The 20939-nt window shown below is 40.1% G+C and overlaps 3 protein-coding genes and 1 non-coding gene across 4 annotated transcripts; 3 read left to right on the forward strand and 1 right to left on the reverse strand.

Annotated features, from left to right (window-relative positions):
- Window positions 1-695: 695 nt before the first annotated feature.
- LOC137963482 (transcription factor ICE1-like) lies at window positions 696-3921 on the forward strand. The gene is made up of 4 exons (XM_068810599.1): window positions 696-2007; window positions 2584-2808; window positions 3057-3227; window positions 3565-3921. The coding sequence occupies exons 1-4, from the start codon at window positions 940-942 to the stop codon at window positions 3646-3648; spliced, it is 1548 nt and encodes a 515-aa protein (XP_068666700.1). The 5' UTR covers window positions 696-939; the 3' UTR covers window positions 3649-3921.
- Window positions 3922-4988: 1067 nt separating this feature from the next.
- TRNAQ-CUG (transfer RNA glutamine (anticodon CUG)) lies at window positions 4989-5060 on the forward strand. Its single transcript has one exon. It is a non-coding gene; the product is annotated as a tRNA-Gln (tRNA).
- A 511-nt stretch (window positions 5061-5571) lies between these two features.
- LOC137963489 (putative pentatricopeptide repeat-containing protein At5g13230, mitochondrial) lies at window positions 5572-8818 on the reverse strand. Its single transcript, XM_068810608.1, has one exon. The coding sequence runs from the start codon at window positions 8651-8653 to the stop codon at window positions 6158-6160; it is 2496 nt and encodes an 831-aa protein (XP_068666709.1). The 5' UTR covers window positions 8654-8818; the 3' UTR covers window positions 5572-6157.
- Window positions 8819-10047: 1229 nt separating this feature from the next.
- LOC137953115 (beta-amylase 7-like) lies at window positions 10048-17108 on the forward strand. Its single transcript, XM_068800348.1, has 10 exons — window positions 10048-11006; window positions 11764-12045; window positions 12789-12866; window positions 12971-13174; window positions 13424-13618; window positions 14206-14370; window positions 14478-14738; window positions 15530-15748; window positions 15881-16100; window positions 16836-17108. The coding sequence occupies exons 1-10, from the start codon at window positions 10593-10595 to the stop codon at window positions 16862-16864; spliced, it is 2067 nt and encodes a 688-aa protein (XP_068656449.1). The 5' UTR covers window positions 10048-10592; the 3' UTR covers window positions 16865-17108.
- The last annotated feature ends 3831 nt before the right edge of the window (window positions 17109-20939 follow it).

The raw sequence follows: 20939 nt of genomic DNA on the forward strand, positions 1-20939 counted from the left end.
CGTGTCTAAGCTCTCTTCCGAGTTCTGACACTCTCTCTAAAACTCCTCTTTCCTTCTCTGTAACCCATTTTGTCTCTCCTCAGCTTGCCTTTCTCTCGCTCCAATCATCCTTCCTTAACCCTTTCTCTAACCTCCCCTCTGTTTACCTTCTTTCTTTCTCTCTCTCTCTCTCTTTCCTCCGTTTTCTTCGTTACCAGGGAAGCAAGCAACGACGATGGCGTTGTTGTTTTACTTCTCCACCGTACCCCTCAAACATTTGCAATATTACTAATACGTATCTAGTGCAAAATGACTGAACTACCCCTTTAAATTTAAAAACTTCCTCGTCAAGATGCCGAGAATCTTTCAGGGCCCGGGCCTTGTGTACGAAAGAGAACAGCGAAGGACTATAATTGCACCCGGCGGTCTCGAGCAAACCGACGGCCGCGATCGAAGCATTCCCTCGGGCCCAAGCGGCAGCTTTTCCTATTTTATAATTAATCAATTGATGAGATTGTTTCAGAGTCCCAGCATCAACAAAGCCTCGAGGGAAGTGAACTAAAATTAAAAATCTGGGTGGGCCCAGTAGAGTAGATTTCCCCAAAATGGGGGACATCTAACTTAATTGAAAAACAAGGGGGGTGGCCTTTAATGTAATTTCCTGTAAAGTGACAAGCCAGGGTTAATCAATCCATGCAAGGGAATTTGTGGGAGAAGCTGGGGTGGGCCCTACAGAGGTTAGTTTGGTAATTTGAGGGAGGCTATTATAACCACAGGTGTCTGTGCAGAGGAACGTTTCAGGCTATCTCTGTCCATCGCTTCGCAGCAGAAAGGAAGAAGCTCAGAGTGCAAAAAAAGCTCCTCGCCTTTCTCCTCTTCTGTGAATCTCTGCGCCGTCGCCTTCGTTTCTCCGACCTTTTTCCTCTCCTCGTCAAATCAGAGGGGTTTAATCGAGAAAGGATGCTGTCGAGGGTGAACGGTGTTGTGTGGATGGAGGAAGGAGTGGAGGAGGAGGACGCGGTTTCGTGGACCAGGAACGGTGAGAAGCCGGACGAAATGGGTCTCTCCACCTTCAAATCCATGCTGGAGGAGGACTGGTACGTGAACGCCGCTAATCCGTCTCATGGCGAATTTCAGAACATGGAAACCCATCAGGAAATGAAAGACATTTCCTTCTCTTCGCCTCCGCCTGCTGAGAACTTGTTGCTCAACGCTGTGGATTCCTCGTCTTCTTGCTCGCCTTCTTCGGTCTTTAATCTTGATCCGGGGCAAGTGTCGTCGTTCTTGCCTCCCAAAAACTGCCTCTCTTCGCTTCTCAACTCGGTCTGTTCGAACCCTTTTGATACCGGCTTCGATCTGGGATGCGACCCGGGTCTACTCGCTCCCCAGATGGCGTCGAGTTCCCCGGTGATAATGAACGGGTTTAATCCAATGGCTGCGACGGAACTGAGTCCAAATACGCAGTTCATCAACACCCGTTTGATGCCGCTCAATGAAAACCCGAGCTTTAATCCTACTGGTTTTGGCGGTTTCGATGGTTCTCCCCCGAGTTCCTTGTTTCTGAACCGATCGAAAATCTTGCGGCCGCTTGAAATTTTCCCTCCGGTAGGATCCCAGCCGACGCTGTTCCAGAAACGAGCTGCACTCCGCCAGAACTCTGACAAGGGAGCTGACCTGGGACTTTTGGGCGGTCATATTAGAGGGCAGTCAGCGAGCTTGGAGGAAGATAATGAGAAGAAGAGGAAGAAGATCGAGGAGGACGAGATGGACGAGGTTAGTTTAGATGGGTCTGGATTGAATTATGACTCTGACGACGGAGGGGCTGCTGATATTAATACTACCAAGGCAGAGGACTGTGGCAAAAATGGAGGGAACAATTCGTACAACAATAGTACTGTTACCGTGGGAGATCAGAAAGGGAAGAAGAAGGGTTTGCCTGCTAAGAATCTCATGGCGGAAAGAAGACGCCGGAAGAAGCTTAATGATAGGCTTTATATGCTTCGTTCAGTTGTTCCAAAGATTAGTAAGGTGAGCACTATATGTTATTTACCTCCCTTGTCAAACATTTAGAATTCAAAAATCTGAATTGGTTGGTTGAGGATGTGTGAAACCTTTCTTCACTAAAATTCGATGTGGTACACGGTTTTGAGAGTTCTTAAAGGCTTGCTTTGCTGGAATTTACCTCTCTCTCTCTCTCTCTCTCTCTCTCTCTCTCTCTCTCTCTATCTTTTCCATGTCCTGTGTTCTTAACTTGCACTTAAAGATGCACGAGTCTTGTATCTTGTCTGAAATGAGAAAAGGAATTTCTACCTTTGATGTGTATGTTTATTCTTTGTCTGTTATATTAATTGCTCTCCGCATCGTGCTCCTGGGTATTTTTGTTTTGCAGTAAATGCTCTGGGAAACTGCTTTTATTTTTGCTGACTTAATTCAGTTTGAGCTAAATCTGGTACTAGTTTTAATAAAGCTGATTTCACTGTCGTGTACCCTGAAAATTGTTAATCTTTTAACTCCATGGGAAATATTTTGGTGTTTGCTGCTAGGATTTTGTAGTTGATCCCTGTCTGGGACCCAAGTTTAAGAAACTCTTTCTTTGTGGTGCAGATGGACAGAGCTTCAATTCTTGGAGATGCTATTGAGTATTTGAAGGAGCTTCTGCAAAGGATTAATGATCTGCACAATGAACTTGAGCCAACTCCTTCTGGGTCTTATCTACCTCAATCCGGAAGTTTCCATCCTTTGACCCCAACGCCGTCTTCACTTCCTTGCAGAGTCAAGGAGGAACTCTGCCCAAGTTCTTTGCCTAGCCCGAATAGCCAACCAGCAAGGGTCAGTTCTTCTGTTTTCACTTTTCATACAAAGACAAAACTGCTAGATTGATTATTGTTCTTAATTGTGTGAGAGTAGGTTTAACTTTTGAAAATTATGATAAAGCTTGCAATAAGAGAAATACCCGTCACAGAAGCTATGATCTAACATACATTTCTTTTAATGGCAGCTTGCGTCCATGATCAGAAAAGTTAATTACTTTGATTTCATGTTTATTATAGTGATCTTTTCTCTCTTGATTTATGCAGGTAGAAGTGAAGGTAAGAGAAGGAAGAGCTGTCAACATCCATATGTTCTGTGCCAGGAGACCAGGTCTTCTGCTCTCTACCATGAGGGCTCTTGATGGCCTTGGTCTGGATATTCAACAAGCAGTCATCAGCTGTTTCAATGGATTTGCTCTAGATGTTTTCAGAGCTGAGGTTATCTTCTGTCTTAAATTCCTCATTTCCTCCCCAATTACCATAAACTTGTTGAATCTGACCATGGGTTCATATCATCCATAATGGTAAACCCTTCATCAAACCTCATAAGCAGCTGATGCTAGCCACATGATGCGGCAAGCGGATTACCCATTAGAAGGGACATGGTGAATGCTTGGAAGCTTAGGAAGGCAAGGTCCATCTATTATGATGGCTCCATGGGTTGAAATGGCTTCAATTATCTGATAACAAATTAACAATGACCGTTAATATGCAGGTCTGTCCACTCATTCAGGACATTGTTCCATCTTGCTTATCATCTGTTTGTCTCTTTCAGCAATGCAAGGAAGGCCCTGATGTTCTTCCAGAGGAAATAAAAGCTATGCTGTTGCACTCTGCTGGCTTCCAGGGAGCAATGTAAAGAAGAAGACGAATCGACAACCAGAGGAATTTGTTAAGGCACTGACAGTAAATTTTCACCAAGGAGGAGTTTGTAAATCCAGCTGCCTCCCTTCGTAGCGCAGGTGGTCAGATGGAACATGGGTGGCGCAGAGCCGGTTTGGAAGTGGGATTTCGTGTTTCTGGGCGATTCCCCTTCGTTTTTTTTGCTTGGGAGGCATTACAGAACACTTTGTTACCTGCAATTTTTAAGTTGTGAAAATAAAATAGCTGTTGCTTCGTGATGTTTCTTGATTGTGGGTGTTGTTTGCTTTGGATTCATCAGTAAGATTGTCCACATACTTGCCGAAATTCGTTCTGGCTGATGTAGATCAAAGCTTTCTCATAGTTTGTGGGAAAAAACACAAGAAAATCGGGTTTACCTCTCTTTACTTTGGTCAATACAAATTACAAGCTAAATCAACACTCTCGTCCTCCTCCAGAGACCAAAGATCTCGTCTTACTCGTCAATTTGTTTACATGACTCAAACGATCAATCAAAGGGTCATGGGAAAAAAGAATCAATTTTTTTTTAAATCATGAATAATAAAATGGTTGTGCTCCAAATGACACAAGAACATAATCAGAATTTTCTTTTAAATGATAATTCCTATGGCCTTTTAAAATGTAGGTGAAAAGATTTTTTACTTATATTATTAAATAGTTGATTTTTATAACTGTCTTTATTGATCACTTTAAAATTTTAATATATTTTTTTAATTTTTAGAATTAATTTTCCAATTATTCATAGAGTCACAAATGAAAATCTATTTTATACGTGAATAAGTCTTATTCATGTCATTAAGTGTATGGGACAACTAATCAATGTCCCCACAACTTTGAACTCAAACTATGTCATTTTCATGTTTTAGTCAATGTTGTCAAAATCCACCTGTTCAACTGAGTTAAATAGTAATTAGATCCTTTTTTTATATTTTTATTTAGTAAAAAACGAAATTTACCTTAAAATTGAATGATCCCACGGATTAGTCCATTTTGACCATAAATTGAACCGATAAATTCAACATATTGCTAAATTCGATCAAAATCGGGTATCTTATAGGTTTCATGGCCGATTCTATTTTAATAAAAAGATAGAAAAGTGATTAAGCATTTACAGATCGAAGGAGTACCCACTAACTAAATATATGTATTTATGATTTATAAGTTGATTTAAAAAATAAGGGTAAAAATTTTGAATTTTCTCATAGTATTTATTTATTTATTTTTAACCCTAATCCCACTCAGAATTTCAGTAATTTAGAAGCGACTTGTTACAGAAAATTATTCAGTTTCAGACGGGGAACAGATGAATCAGCAACGGGTTCCATGGTCTAGCGGTTAGGACATTGGACTCTGAATCCAGTAACCCGAGTTCAAATCTCGGTGGAACCTTTGATTTTTTTCTGTTATCCCACCTCTGCCTTTTTTTATTTTAAACTATTTTTTTTCAAAAATATATAATAATACCATTTGGTTAATTGTATTTAGAATAATATCATTTATACAATTAAAATAAAAAATCTAAAATGAAGATCAATCGTGAATTTACAAATTAAAGTTTATCAACAGTTACTGGAACTGCAATAAGATAGTATTGAACCATGACTTACATTGGTTCAGTTTAAAACCCATTTTAAACTGTGATTAGTCCTTTGAACTTCCATGCTGAAGCTAACTTGATCTCTTCTTCTGATGGCTGTTTTGGGCATATCAAGCTATAAAAAAATGTTGTTGGGTATAGCTCTCAGGTTTCAAGACTCCAGATTGGAGTGTAGCCTTGATCTAACTACAGGATTTTGTCCTCTCCTCTCTGTTTTCTGTTTGAAAAATAAAATATTGAGAGCGGGGATTGGAAAGAGAGTTAAGAACTAAGAAGACTGCATTCAAATGCATACTTCCAGAGTGTAATATCTATTATGGCAACAAAAATTCTTTCTTCTCCTCATTTTGTTTTGATTTTGTTATCTACATATTTCTTTGTTCTTGTTTTCTCCCTTTCTCTTCTTCAGTCTGCGTACTATCCCAAAATTTCAAGCACCCTTTTAGCACCCTTTCGACGTTCAAAGCAACACCATAAGGGTCGGAACTTCTGAAGAGCAGAGGGGGTTGGCACCTACTCTCTGTTTTGGCCTGCTTTTCAAGCCCCGGTGGCATGTAGCAGTTATATTTGTGCCGCCCAGTTTAGCATAGCCAGTTCTCACAGTGCATTGCAATGTCCATTATGGACGATCAAGAATGAGTTTAGAAGAGCTATGGCTCATTATCCCTCGAGAAAGCCATTCACCACTCCTCTTGAGAACCATTTCTTGCCAAACTCCCTTAAACACTATCAAATTCTGCCTTCATCTCTCTCACATTCTTGCTTCCATAGCAGCGAGTCAAACACCAATCTGCCATTTCAGACAAGCCTGCAACTGTTGATCAACTTCAACCCTTTTTTCCATTACAAATTGCCATAGACATACTGATAGGACAAGGATGTGTCAACTTCACCAATAATCATGACAAGAGCAAAACCCATCCTCAAAATGATGGAAGCGGTTCAAGTCTCTTACAACAATTTCACGTTGAACTACTTTGCAAATAACTTTAAATGCCTCATGGCAATCAGCACATGCACGAAGATTCTTCATTATCCTAATCGGAGATCTAGGGTGTGTTTTGAGCAGTCCAAATGCTAGGGCTAGTCTCTCGCTGTGCACCCATAACAAACGCTCCTTGTGGGACTCTTCCATATCATGCAAAACAACACTCTTGTCAGGAATGTAACCAGCTTTCTTTGTCTGTACAAACAACCATTCAAGCATTCCATGGATTACTCTAATCTCAGAGTGGTTTCTATCACCCACAGCGAAACAATGTACTTCACTTTGGACCTCAATCCAACTAAGACCGGGTTCCTTCTTCAGTCCATTCATCCTCATAGATTTTCTAATGGTAGCCACATCGTCCCATCTACCTGCAGCAGCATACATATTTGATAATAACACAGAAGTTGTCCCGTCTTGTGGGTCCATCTCAAGTACTCGCTGCCCAGCAATCTTGCCAAGCTCAATGTTGTTGTAAACAACACAAGCCCCAAGCAAAGCTCGCCAAGCCATAATACTGGGTTCATCAGGAATTTCCTCAATGAATTTCATGGCCTCATCAATATGACCAGCACGCCCTAAAAGCCTCACCATACAAGTATAGTGCTCCATACATGGTTCAATTCCATAGTCCCTAATCAAAGAATTAAAATATAAGCGACCCTGATTCACAAGGCCCATATGACTGCATGCAGATAAAACACCAACAAAGGTGACATGGTTGGGTTTAACTCTCAATTCCTGCATCTTTGTGAACAGTTTTAGTGTGTCCTCGCCTAAACCGTGTAAAGCATACGCTGAAATTATAGCATTCCATGACACAAGGTCAAGCTCCTCCATAGTGTCAAATACTTTACGAGCATCTTTGATGGCCCCACACTTGGCATACATGTCAATAAGGGCATTGCAAACAGTTGTATCATTACAAAATACAGTTTTAGAAACAAGAGAGTGGATAAGAGTTCCTTGTTCTAAGACAGCTGAACTTGCACAAGCCCGAAGGATAGCAGAATAAGTAACTTGAGATGCCGGAACTTGTGCATCAAGCATATCACAGAAGGATCTCATAGCTTCCTCCCAGTAACCCAATTGCACATAGCCAACTATAAGTGTATTCCAAGTTACTTCATTCTTTTTATCTAATTCAAAAAATAATTGAATTGACTCATCCAGTTTTCCGCACTTGGCATAGACATCAATAAGAGCATTTGCGACATAGATATCTGAATCAAAACCAACTTTCACAAGATGAGCATGAGCTTGCCTGCCCCACTCAAGATTTTTCGCATTTGCAATTGCTTGTAAAACACTAGAAAAGCTATAATCATTGGGGACCACAGAAGCTTGTTGCATCTGATGAAATAGCCTTACCGCCTCCTCACTTTGATCACACTGAGCATAACGTGAAATCATGAAACTCCAAAGAATGACATTTCTATGCGTTATAGCTTCAAAGACCTGCCGAGAATCCTCAATATCTCCACATTTGGCATACATATCAAGAAGACCACCTGCAACGTAATTGTCTGATTCATAATGACATTTTGTGATGAATCCATGAACACTCTTACCCAATTGTAACAATTCCAAGCCAGTGCATGACTTCAGTAAACTACTAAAAGTATAATTGTTTGGCTGGAAACCTAACTTTCTCATTTGAGAAAACAATGCCAGGGCATCTTCCCAATAGTCATTCTCAGCATAGCAGGCAACCATTCCAGTCCAAGAAACCAAATCCTTTTCAAGAATTTTATCAAACACCTTTCTAGCCTCACTGACACGGGCGGCCATGGAATAAGTATCAATAAGCGCTGCTCCCACAAAAGGATCCACATCATAGCCAGTTTTGTAAACGCAAGCATGAAGACATTGGTTCAGCTCAGGCAACTCCAAATCCACTAAAAACTTCAAAATGGTAGTAAATACAAATGCATTAAGTTTATGCCCTTCTCTATGCAGCCTGAGGAAAAGCTTTCCTGCATCATCATACTTTTCCCAAAGAGCATAACCCTGAATTAAGGTAACAAATGAAACGATGTTATGCTCAGGAATTTCATCAAACAAACAAGAGGCATCAGACGCAAGGTCTAATTTAACATACAAGTTCAAGAGAGTATTCCAGACAAATATATCGAATGACCCATTTTTAGTGACATGACAGTGAAGCCCTCTTCCTCTGGTTACATCCTTGTTAATAATGCAATCGTGAAACAATCGTGTGTACGTGAATGAATCAATATCCGGGGGAGAGCCTATGGATATATCATCGTCCTCCACTAACTGGGCAGCGTGGGCCGAGAAGCAACGCTTCCGGGTAAAAATGGCGGGAACGTGCCATTCGCAGTGATTCATGACATGCCACATAACAACCCTTTGGCAACGGAGAAAGTTGATCATGGTTATTCAGTTGTCTGCACACCACCCTGCAACAGTTTACGACTGAGGAGACTTTTCATTGCGTAAACGAAAATGAGGGAGAGCTTGACACGAAAAGAGCAGAAACTTTATGTTTAGAAAATTTCAAAATCTTCCACAAAAGAGACGCCATTACTCGTCCGAGAGAGTTGGTTTACTCGGTTGAGACTCAAGAGTCAAGTCTTTGAATCTTCCCTCCCTGTCTAATGTACAGTTTATTATATCAAATTCTTATTTTTACAATATATAAATTTTCACTTTTAAAGTTATAATTTAATATAATATTAAAAATCATGAATTTATATAAATAAATATAATATTAAATCAGTACGAATATTCAATAAAGTAATTAAATACAAAAATTAAAATCAAGAGAAAACAGAGAAAAAAAAGGAAAAATTAAAGAAAAAAGAAAAGGAAGAAAAACAAGAGAAGGAAAATAGGGAGAGAGAAAAAGAACGAAAACAGAGCGACGGAAAAAGAAAACCGTACGCTGAATCTCCGGATGGTGCCGCGAAAATTTGTAAAAGAAAAAACTCCAGTATGCAAGGTGACGATCAAGAAGAACAGAAAGGAGAAAACAAAAAAGACAGAAGGGAAGAAGGGATAGGATCTTCTCGCGCGATGAAGACCCTCTTGGAAAAATTCAATATCTCAATCCTCCATGCTTCCTCTCTCATCAGGCCTGATTTTCCCCCTCATGATTATGGGGAGATAGAGGTATTGAATTCGATTTCATGGAGGCCCTCTCGTCCTTCTTGCCGCTATAGCACAGAGGTAGAAGACGAAGGGCTTCAATTCTTTTTTAACTTTGTTTCTCCATAAACAAGCCCAATTTTCATCTCAAAACGTTGAATAATGCAGATTCATCAGAGCCGTTGGATAAGTGTGATCGTCGCATCTGGACTATGCGTAGGGTTCAGTCACCTGGCGATTTAGACCAATGATATGTTTTTAAGGGTGAATATTTTAAAATTAAATTATGTTTTTAATCACATTCGAAATTATGTATTTTCTATTTTCTATGAATTGCATCCATTCGGGTCCTGTTTGGTAACTACGACATATCCAAGTTTTACTGTAAAATGGTATGACCCGGCTAAACCAATCTGGCCCGGACTGATAAAAACGACGACCTCCGGTTCGGGCTCTAAAGAAAAAGTCGAAGACGCGAACCGGTTCTTTCAGAGGGGAAAAGAGCGTGTACTCAAATGACCAAATTAGCCTCGCATGGGAGCAAAACTCGCCTCACGCGCGTGATCCACACCATCGGCACGTGCAATACGTGTCGAGTCCAAGACCGTTCGATGGAGTCACGCGCCGAGGCTGCTTCATCCGTGTCAACATAAACTCCTGCACGCGAGCATTCACACGAGCGAAACCCTAGAAATCGCAAGCTCTTTCCTCCCCCTCGCCGCCGGCCAAACTTGCCGGAAATCTAAGAAGACCTCCGGTGACACAGACGGACGCCGCAACAACATCCGCCCCGCCGATCTGCTGCTTGAGAGTTCACGGAGAATCAAGATCCCACCGGAAGAACCCCTTTTCAGCCGAAACCTCGCCGTCGAGTCATGCCCTCGTTTCGGGCTGCCGCGCAGGTAAGTCCCGTCGTTCTAACCGCCGAAATGTCGCCTACAAAGCTCGAATAGGCAGCCGAGCTCCGGCGGCGGTTAATCGAGAGAGTAGAAGCTCGACTAATTGAAAAGAGGGTTTTGCAAGAAGAGTTCCAGAAGCAAAAAAAAAAAAAAAAAAGTTATCCTGCCTTAGGAGGTAAATACCCGTCCTAAATCGCGGCCAAAGCCCCTCCTGGCCAAGAAACATCAAACAGAGACCGCGATTTCACTTGGGAGACAGCACTAGTCGAAACCGCATAAAGATGCTACGATCAAAATCTTCACAATCGGGGCGGTGGTGACGGACCATGGCGCAGGAGATGGAGAGGCTGGGGGGAACGAGCGAGGAGGAGGAAGACGATGAGATGGAGATGGAAGTGAAAGAGGAAGACGACGACGAAGAAGACGAAGACGAGAAGAAAGCCATGGCAGCCGCGGTAATTGTAGCGAGTGGGGGCAACACCGGGAGCAGCATGGAGATGATGGAGTCGCAGCGGCAGGGGAGCATGAAGCGGTGTCGGCCTAAGGAGGAGAAGGAGCGGACGAAACTCCGAGAGCGGCACCGGCGAGCCATCACGGCGAGGATCCTGGCGGGGCTACGGCGGCACGGGAACTACAACCTCCGCGTCCGCGCCGACATCAACGACGTGATCGCTGCCCTCGCCCGCGAGGCAGGCTGGGTCGTCCTCCCGGACGGCACCACTTTTCCTTCCAGATCTCAGGTGAGGCATTTCATCGAACAGTTTTTATATGCTCTCTCCTCCTCCCCCGCCTCAGCCCCTGTTCAACGCCTGGCCCCGGGCATGGGGAGGACTTTTTGCTAATGCCACCGCGGCCTCTTGGAGATTAAGATTTTTAAGACGCCTTTCTGTGTTTTTCACGTTTTTTCCCTCTTACCCCCGTCGTCATGGGCCCATACCTGTTCTTTTTTACTTTTTTACGCTCCCTCGTCGTGCTGGGCCCATGACTTCCCCTCTGTGCCAGGCATCCACGTGTCAAATTCTTATATTCTGTCATCCTGAGAAATGATATTGACATGGATTAGAAAGAATATGGGTTTTAATGGGAGGGTATTATAGTGAAACTAATATCTTGGTTCACGTATTAAAATCAGGTCTTAGCATGGACCGGGTTGAAAAGCGAAATACGGGTAAACCCGGCTGACATCCGTGAGTTTAGTCATTGATTCTGCTGTTTGGTTTACTGAATGGATCGGGTCGATTCGGGTTTGGGTAGACCAACCGCTCGGTCACTTAGGAATTGGCCGGTCAGGTCGGTTTGAGTGGAGAAAAGAGCTACCAGTTTGAGCCTTGCATGACAAGTTCTCATGTTTGTCTTTCTTTTCACGAGTCTTTACCTTTGCAACCTGTTAATGCAAAATCCGGTGTTTCTTGTTGAACTTTCCGACACTTTGGTGTGGTATCCTTCTATGGGGATGATGGAAATTGAAATGATGGGTTTGTATCTGCGTTTTGGCAGAGCACGAGGACTGGGGGTCCAGCAGTGACATCATCTTCGTCACAAATGGTGCCAGTTCAAACGCCGCCACCTCCCTTGAGAGGTGGCACCGTCTCTTCCGGCGCCCGGAGCAGCTCCGTTGATTATGGTTCCTGTCGGATGAAGGGTGTGTTTGTTCCCCCTTCTGTACCTTCCTTTGATAGGGGTCACTCGCGAGCTGTGGTCATGGTGGGAGACGGAGGGGAGAGAGCCGAAAACTCGACTCCCATTGGAACTTGCACTGATTCTCTGGATGACAAGCAGGTAAAAGGATTTGTCGAGCTTGTTTATTCTTATCCCTGGTAGGCCACATTGTCGTTCTTGCTTGAGCATATGCTTTCTGGTTTCATTTTGAGCTTTTGAATAATTTTGCTTGAGTCGTGTATGAAGGTGTTGGAGGCTTTTGGCAATTATAGTTGCATGTCTCCTGATGATTATATTCATTGATTGTGGGCATGTTTATGTGATTATTTTGATTGGTTGACGAGCATATAAAGCTAACATTTGAAAGTATACTTCGGCATAAAGGTTTCTCTGTCAATGCCTGTTGAAAAGAACTCGTTTGGGGGCATGAGTTCTCTTTTGCATGTACAGGCTTTCTCATATGGTAGATTTGTCCAGAATGCTGAAGTGTCTGATCATCATGTCATCTAGATTCACAAGTTGGACCAATTATTAGATATATCTCTAACCGTATATTCTTTACTAATCCTTGATATCATGACGGGACATCTAATTTGAAGGTTCAATTATTAGAATTTTACTGTTTCTAGGTAGTTGAATTACTTAGTTTAGTTTATTTTTAGCCTATCTATGCTCAGGTTGCAGTTTCTAAGTTTCTGTATGTGTCAGGATTGGAAAAAACAAGCATGTCTTCTATAGTTTGTGCCACTATACATGAGATTCTTGGCTCTGGAATAAGCCAGTAAATGTGATAACTCATATTTATAATGATTTAGCGTCAAACTGATTCAGCCTTTTGCTGCATTTCTTCCTTCCTTGGCTAGGTGACAGATCTTCATTCTCACCTGCCAGAGCATGACTTTGCTGGCACTCCCTATGTGCCAGTTTATGTGATGCTGCCTGTGAGTATTTGTTTCATATCTAAATTTTCCCTTGATACTCTCTCTTTTGGATAAGAACTCTCAGTTGGTTGGAAAACACAATTGATATTTTTCTTTTTCTACAGTTGGGTGTGATCAACATGAAGTGTGAGCTTGTGGATCCAGATGGTCTACTGAAGCAGCTAAGAATTTTAAAATCCATAAATGTTGATGGGGTCATGGTTGATTGCTGGTGGGGAATAGTAGAGGCACATGCTCCTCAGGAGTACAATTGGAATGGCTATAAGCGGCTCTTCCAGATTGTGCGTGAAGTCAAGCTTAAGTTGCAGGTTGTACTAAGCTACTAAAATGTGTTATTAACAAATTTCTCCCTCCACTTATTGCTTCTCTTCTTTGTGTTTTTGGTATGAGTCATAAGTTCATTTAGTTTGGAAGAATGTGAGTTGACATTGAAGCAAAAGGTATAACATGAATGAGATTAATCTTTCCATTTTGTGCTTTATATTTTTTCTTGGTTATGCATCTAACAAGCTTCTTTATAATATCTATTTACTGCTCTTCAATTGCAATTGCTGTAGGTGGTAATGTCATTTCATGAATGTGGTGGAAATGTGGGCGATGATGTCTGTATTCCCTTGCCTCATTGGGTGGCAGAGATTGGCCGGAGCAATCCAGACATATTTTTCACTGATAGAGAGGGTAGACGAAACCCTGAGTGCCTTACATGGGGAATTGATAAGGAAAGGGTTTTAAGAGGTCGGACTGCTGTCGAGGTACACTGATTTCTGATTTCCCACCTGTGCTTCTCTTGAGGTTTTTCCAAAATGATGGTTGTTCTAGCAATGGATGTGTTAATGTACCCCCCTAAAAAGAAAAAAACTATGTTTTTGTAAATAGTGTGCGAGGTCTGAATTTTGTCTTGCAAACTGCTAACACAATTGGGATGCTTGCTAAATTCATGATGTCTACAAATTTGCCAATGTGGTAGAAAATCAATAAATGCAGTACACTTTACTAAAAATTGGATAAATAGATAAATAATTAAAACTGGTTATCCTAACCTGAAGTGTGTGTACAGGAAGTTGTATCAGTTCCTTGAAAATAGCTGTTAAATTCCTCTTCCATTAGCTTTTGACATTCTCATATGGTACTTATTTTTTCCTGTATCAGTCTTTCCCCATGGAGTTTGTGTGACCATCTATACTCTCAGATGTTATACGAAACTTTCTTTTTGTTCATAATAATAACAAGAAGTTTTTTCAAGAATCTCCTCTGTTAGTAATTTTTTATAGCATGTTTATGCAATTCTGTGCTTTTAATGTTCTTTTTTCTTCTTATATTTGAATATATTGCTGTGTAGGTCTATTTTGATTACATGAGAAGCTTCCGTGTCGAATTTGATGAACTCTTTGAGGAAGGCATCATATTGGGGATTGAAGTTGGATTGGGTCCTTGTGGAGAGTTACGCTACCCATCCTATCCTGTCAAGCATGGTTGGAGATATCCTGGGATTGGGGAATTCCAGGTGATTACCTATTCAGTATTTCATTCTATTAACGTTTTGTTTTCTGTTTATGTTTGAGTTCTGATGTTAATCCTTCTATTCTCCTTTTCTCTATGTGAAATTTGCAGTGCTATGATCAGTATTTAATGAAAAGTTTGAGAAAGGCTGCTGAAGCACGAGGTCACTCCTTTTGGGCAAGGGGACCAGATAATGCTGGCACATATAACTCCCGCCCCCATGAAACTGGCTTTTTCTGTGATGGAGGTGATTATGATAGCTATTATGGCAGATTCTTTCTTGGTTGGTATTCTCATGTTCTGGTCAATCATGGTGACCGGGTCTTATCTCTGGCCAAATTGGCTTTCGAAGGCACCCGCATTGCTGCTAAGGTGAGCAGATATCCCTTTTGTCTTCTTTGTTTGTCCTTGCTTAAATGCTTGATGTTGTTTTGTTCAGCTTGCTATCTGAATGTTGTTTTCCACCTGTTGGACCATTTCATTTATGGCATATATTACACAATTTGTCTTATACGATAATACAATCGTCTCTTTTCTGATGACAAATGGATCACTGTTTAGTTCTGGTAAAATTCTTTTTCTTTTATTTGTTATAGTTGTCCAATATATGATTTATGTCCAGCATTTTAAACTGTGATGGCCACTATAAACTCCAATTTCATCATCAGTGTCATAGCTTTATCTTAATTATGCTGGGCTCAGCTACATGTGCAATTCCTCGACCATTAATTTTAGCTAACTACATGCTATCTATATTCAAGTCTCCTTATGGCTTCCATCCACATTATTTGCCAATCTGTTCCTATTCCTTCTGATCTCCTTATTCATGACTATCCTCATCAACTTGTTGCTATGCCGGTTGTGAGCATGCCCATATCATCTCAAACAACTCTTTCTTGTTTTCTCAGTGAGCTCCAATGAAGTAAATAATAGCTCCAAATCCCATTAGGATACCATATGAAGTAATTTTGTTAGGTCCACCAAAAACTCTCCAGGATCTGTTGTATATGATGTGTCTGTATCTTTCCTAATTGTGCATATCAAACAAATTTTAAGATTTTTATTATTCTGTGACCAAATACTTTATACCTTTATACTTAACCTAACTGAAGAATGATACATTTTTAACTTTTTTTTTTTTTTTTTTTTTTGTGGAGGGGCAGGTGTCTGGTATTCATTGGTGGTATAAGACAGCAAGCCATGCTGCTGAACTGACAGCTGGTTTTTACAACCCTTGCAATAGAGATGGCTATGCTTCAATTACTGCTATGCTGAAGAAGCATGGAGCTGCTATAAACTTCTCATGCACTGAGTTAAGTTGCTTGGACCAGCAAGAGGAGTTTCCAGACGCTTTGGCAGATCCTGAGGGCTTGGTCTGGCAGGTATACAGTTTGATGACTGCTACACAGACTCAGGAAATTAGGGAGTCGGTTATTGGTATAACTTGAAATGTAGTGCTCATGATATTTTTAAGATGGTTCTCCCTATGAATTCATTCTTATTTTTCTTCTTAGGTGTTGAATGCTGCATGGGACGTTGGTGTACTGGTTGCTAGTGAGAATGCTAGCCCATGCTATGATAGAATAGGCTATAACAAGATTTTGGAGCATGCCAAGCTCATGAACGACCCAGATAGAAAACACTTGTCTGGATTTACCTATCTTCGCCTCGGTCCTCATCTTATGGAGAGACATAACTTCGTAGAGTTTGAACGATTTGTCAAGAGAATGCATGGTAAACTCGATCTTTTCTTTGTCTCTTTACAAGATTTTCTGTTGAGAAATTGATCAACAGCTCCTATTGATGACGTGTGAATCACATTATCCATCATACAAGTCTTACATTATTTTAACTAACCTAAACACTTGCAATAAGATTTAAGATGCCAGGGTGAAACTGGGCTCACAGAAGCTTTTGTGGATTATAATGTTCAGTTTTTTTGTTTTATTGCAGAACATGAAGTAAAAACTAGTAAAAGAAATTACAAAACATGCCTCTTCAAGTTCATATTTCATGACATAGGAAAATAAAATTTTCCTTCATTCTATAACATCTGGAGGAAAAAAAAAAAAGGTTTTATATTATATTCACTACATCATTAGGGGCACTGCAGGGTTACAGAAGGGGAGCTAAAATATCTAATTTTTTGCATAAACCATGTTAAACTTTGATCAGTATTTATTAATTGATATATATATATATATACTCTTCTTGCTTGTTTCGTTTGATGCACTTGTCTTGAAAGATTGTAAACCAATTACCACAAGCAGTCCTACCAAAGCAAGAAAAGAAAAGAAAAGAAAAACAGCTAATTTGATTTTCTTTATATTCATACAAAAGGGTATATATGTAGACAAAGTTCAAAGCTCCTTTGTCCTGTGGATGTTAACAAAATGATGGTTTACTTTGGCCCAGTTATCTTTCATGCAACTTCTAGGAAAATAGCTAACCATCCCTTCTTGTTTGCAGGGGAAGCAGTCCTGGATCTCCAGTTGTAGAAAGAAAAGGGGGAGGAATGTAGTTTAAACTTGAATTAAAGCTATATTCATCTGCATTCTCTTGGATATATGAAAGCCATTGCGTCTGTAAGAATTAAATATTTTTCCTACTTGAAGTGTATATGAGGGCAACCTTTGTAAAGTAAAATTCCAGAGTGAAATTTATTCATACCCAGTCATTTCAACAGCTGCCTAAACTCTTTCTGCTTAAGCTTCTTTTATGAAAAATGTGCAGGTAGATTGTAATTACTTGAGGCAGGATTAAACAGTTATTTCTTTGAGGATGTTTGTACTTTGTAGGCTGTGAGAAACATAAATTCAGTTTATGACCTTAGGTAGGTCAACTGGTAACAGAACCATAACTTAAAACTTAGAACTACCTTTAAACTTTTAAATTGAAATTGGCAATTAATCAGAAACCCATCTGGCGGTTCTGGTGAATGGTAAATGGCTTCCAGGCATTAGCACCACAAAACAGTAATCTGTTCCAGAGAACTAGATCCACTACCTCTAAAAAGGAACCAGCAGGGTTAGACAGCCTTCTCAGACTCCGAACATGGAATCACCTTTAACCAACCTTCATATCATTGCTAGCATAAATAGATTAATTGGGCAAACTGTAGTGCAAGCCAGAGGATGGCAAATTGTGTTAGGCAGTTATTTAAGCAGGGACAAGGAAGGAGGGAGGGAAACCGAGAGAAAGAAAACTCGTCTTCCTGCTCTCTCTGTGTTTCTTACGCAATCCCAACTGTTCTGAACTGTGTTTTACTTTCCATGTAAACGCTTCGTGTTCGAGTCGAGCGTCATTGTAGCTCAAGAAGGGACTGGAAACTACACAACTGTACCAGCAGCTATTGCAGCAGCTCCTGGTTTTGGCGAATCGGTCTTCGTCATATACATCAAAGATGGACGGTGATGCATGGCTGCCACAAACCCACCTACCTCACACAGCCGGTTTGAGTTTTGTGTGTTTTTTTGTGGTTCAAGTACTGGATGTAAACGCTATGTTTTATTACACTTTTCAACCATATGAAGACGAAGTCCTTCATTTTCCGAGTGATAGAGGTTACTCATGTTTTTCTTTCAATTTTAATTTTTGTGACGCAAATCCAAGGATATATAATCTTGGATGTATTTTGATTATTGCGCTTGTGGGAAGCTAATTGAAGAACATCTCCAGAAAGGAAAGGAGCTGGAGCAGAAGTGGAAGAACGTTGAGAAAATGGGTCGTCAAATATCCAATTTCAATTTTTAATAATCACTTCACAACTTGATTTGTTGTTCACATCCAAATCATTAAACCACGAGATCCCAAATTCTAAACAGGAATTTTCAAGTCACTTTCGAGGGATACGTAGCATGATATAAGCAATTCTTTCATTTGGACGACTTCCCTGTCAGTCTCTCCGACTGGTTCTTTGTTGGCCTGGCATCACAAAGTTGGATAGGAAAAAATAAATTAAAATGGATAACTGAACACGAGCAACATGAGAAAAGTTCATCAGAGCTCTTTGTAACAAGATCAGAGGAGAAGGAGAAGAAACTTACAGTCTATAGAATTGGTAATGACAATGTAGATCACCATTCTATGGGTCTAGAAGCTTATAAACGTGAAATCTATCAAGTCATTTTGTGTGAAAGAAATGATAATCTATATTGCAAAGGAATCCATGGAAGGTAAAAAAAAACTGAGCCTCAGCACCATTCCTTCCAGATATTAAAAAATCCATGACAGCATAAAAAATTTCCACCACTGCAGAGTACAGCTCGAATCCAACTTTGGACAGTGGAGACTCAAGCAGATATGTTCATTCACTATCTTCACATGCAAAATCCTGGATACCCTTTTGAGATTCCATGAAGATAAATGTGTTACAACAGAAATAAAATCGATACACCACATTAAAGAGCAAACAATGGAAAGAAAACATGAACCCAGACAGAATTATTACAGGTAAAATAAGATGTTCAGAATGTGCAGAAACAAAATTAATTAAATACAATCAAGGGATCAAAAGCATTTATTAATTTACACCACTTCAATAGCTTTCAACTTCACTAGACATTAAACACGAAGAACACAAACAGAGAAGACAACCTGCCTTCTGCACAGATAATATTTTGAGAATCATGAGCAGATTTCAAAGAATAACTATTTGCAGAATGTAGCTTAAAACAAGGGCAGCAAAAAAAAAATAATAATAAACGATAAAAATTTACAGCTAGACCACTTCTCACTTATTGATGCATCTTGATGTCAAGAAATCAACATCCCCAAATACTAGAAAGACATAACATTTTGTATGCCACAAACTTCAACAAGACAGACTATTCTGACTCCTAAGAGATGCATGATACAAAATCTCCACTCCAACACTAAACCGAGAGGACCAAAGCTTAGATGTTGCTTCACTACTCATACATTTGAAATCATGAAAATCATGATGGGATTCTAAGAAGTAATACATCCAAAAGATCAAAAAGCTACATCAAGAAAAAATCAACAAAAAAAAAAAACTATAAAAAGTAAACAAGTTGGTGTAGCACACACAAACTCCAATCTAATTTTAGACTAATATTATTGTAAGCCACGTCATTGGAGTCCATCTCCAGTAACTAGGAGAAGTCTCAAGCAGAGAGGCTAACTTGCTATCTGCACAAATAAAATCTTGAAATTCATGAGCAGACTTTCAAGAAGAACTGTGTGCAGAACAAAAGGATGGAAAGTAATGAAAAAACAAAACAAGAGAATTAATAAAGTTTTACAGACATGACACCAGATAACATATTTAGTAACTGCATCAATATACTTAAAACCAAGAGACAGATACTTCAGTTCGGTGAAGCAAAAAACTTGGTGAAAGCTGACCTATCCCACCAGATACAAAATATGCTGAAAGAGTCATAAAACTTCAGTTTGCTATTCTGGCCAGAGATAGACGGCAATACAAGATCAAATAATTAATAAAAGATAAATAACTATTTCTAACTTCAGAAAATGAGTAAGTTATTTATAAATTCTTCATAGAAAAACTACAAATCCAATGACACGGCGTACAAAAACAACATTTGAATATAAAAATGCATGCACACTAATTAAGACAAAAATGCAAAACATACAGAAGAGCTTGTAGAAAAGATTAAACAAGCAGCGACCGCTGAAATTTTTAATATGAAACATCAAAGCACATCCAAACCAGGTATAAAGAAAGATCATTAATACAAGAAAACCATACCAGGAGATTAGGTCAAAGTGAAAAACAACAAGACAGATTAAGCAAAACATGCAGCAGAGCTGAAAATTTTAATATGAAACATCAAAGCACATCCAAACCAAGTATAAAGAAAGATCATTAATGCAAGAAAACCATACTGGAAGGTTAAGTCAAGGTGAAAAACAACAAGATAGGTTAAGCAGAGTCGATACAATCAGATGAAGAAACATCTAACAAATTGCTATATGTAGTCCCTCAAGAACATGCCCAACATATACACAGCACAATAAGCTTTATTTTTTTGTTTTAAAGAAAGCCCAATGAAATCATCATTATCGAATAATCAGTTAAATATACCAAAATGAAATACTAGATTCGATGGCAGAATTAAATTTACCGAAATAAAATACAACATACAAATTGATGAGAGACGGCGGCTGACGGCGGGCGGAGAAAAGAGACAACGTGGCAGAGAGAAATGGAGACGAAGACTGAGCGGCTGAGACACAGAGCAAGGCCGAGCGGCGGCCGGGGAGCAGCGCGAGCGTCGACCGGAACGGAGCCTTTGGAGAAAACCCAGAATGCGGATAATTTTCCGACGTCGAAGCTGCAAGGAGAGAACAAGCAAAAGGAAAGAACAAGAAATAGAGGACTTCAAAGCACTTGGTTGTGGCAAGATAAAAAGAAAGCAGAATTAAAGAAAAACAAGAAAAGGAAAACAGGGAGAGACAAAAAGAATGAAAACATAGCATAGCGGCTCTGCATGACTCAACAAGGAAGAACAAAAACCAAAAACATAAAACGCAAAAACGAAAGACCAGAGAAAAGAAGCCGGAAGAAAGGCGAAGTGCGTACAACAA

Source organism: Aristolochia californica, unplaced genomic scaffold (assembly GCF_029961685.1).
Source record: "Aristolochia californica isolate CCGP_79_NKW_82.1479 unplaced genomic scaffold, dmAriCali1.0.hap1 SCAF_1, whole genome shotgun sequence".
Classification (NCBI taxonomy): domain Eukaryota; kingdom Viridiplantae; phylum Streptophyta; class Magnoliopsida; order Piperales; family Aristolochiaceae; genus Aristolochia; species Aristolochia californica.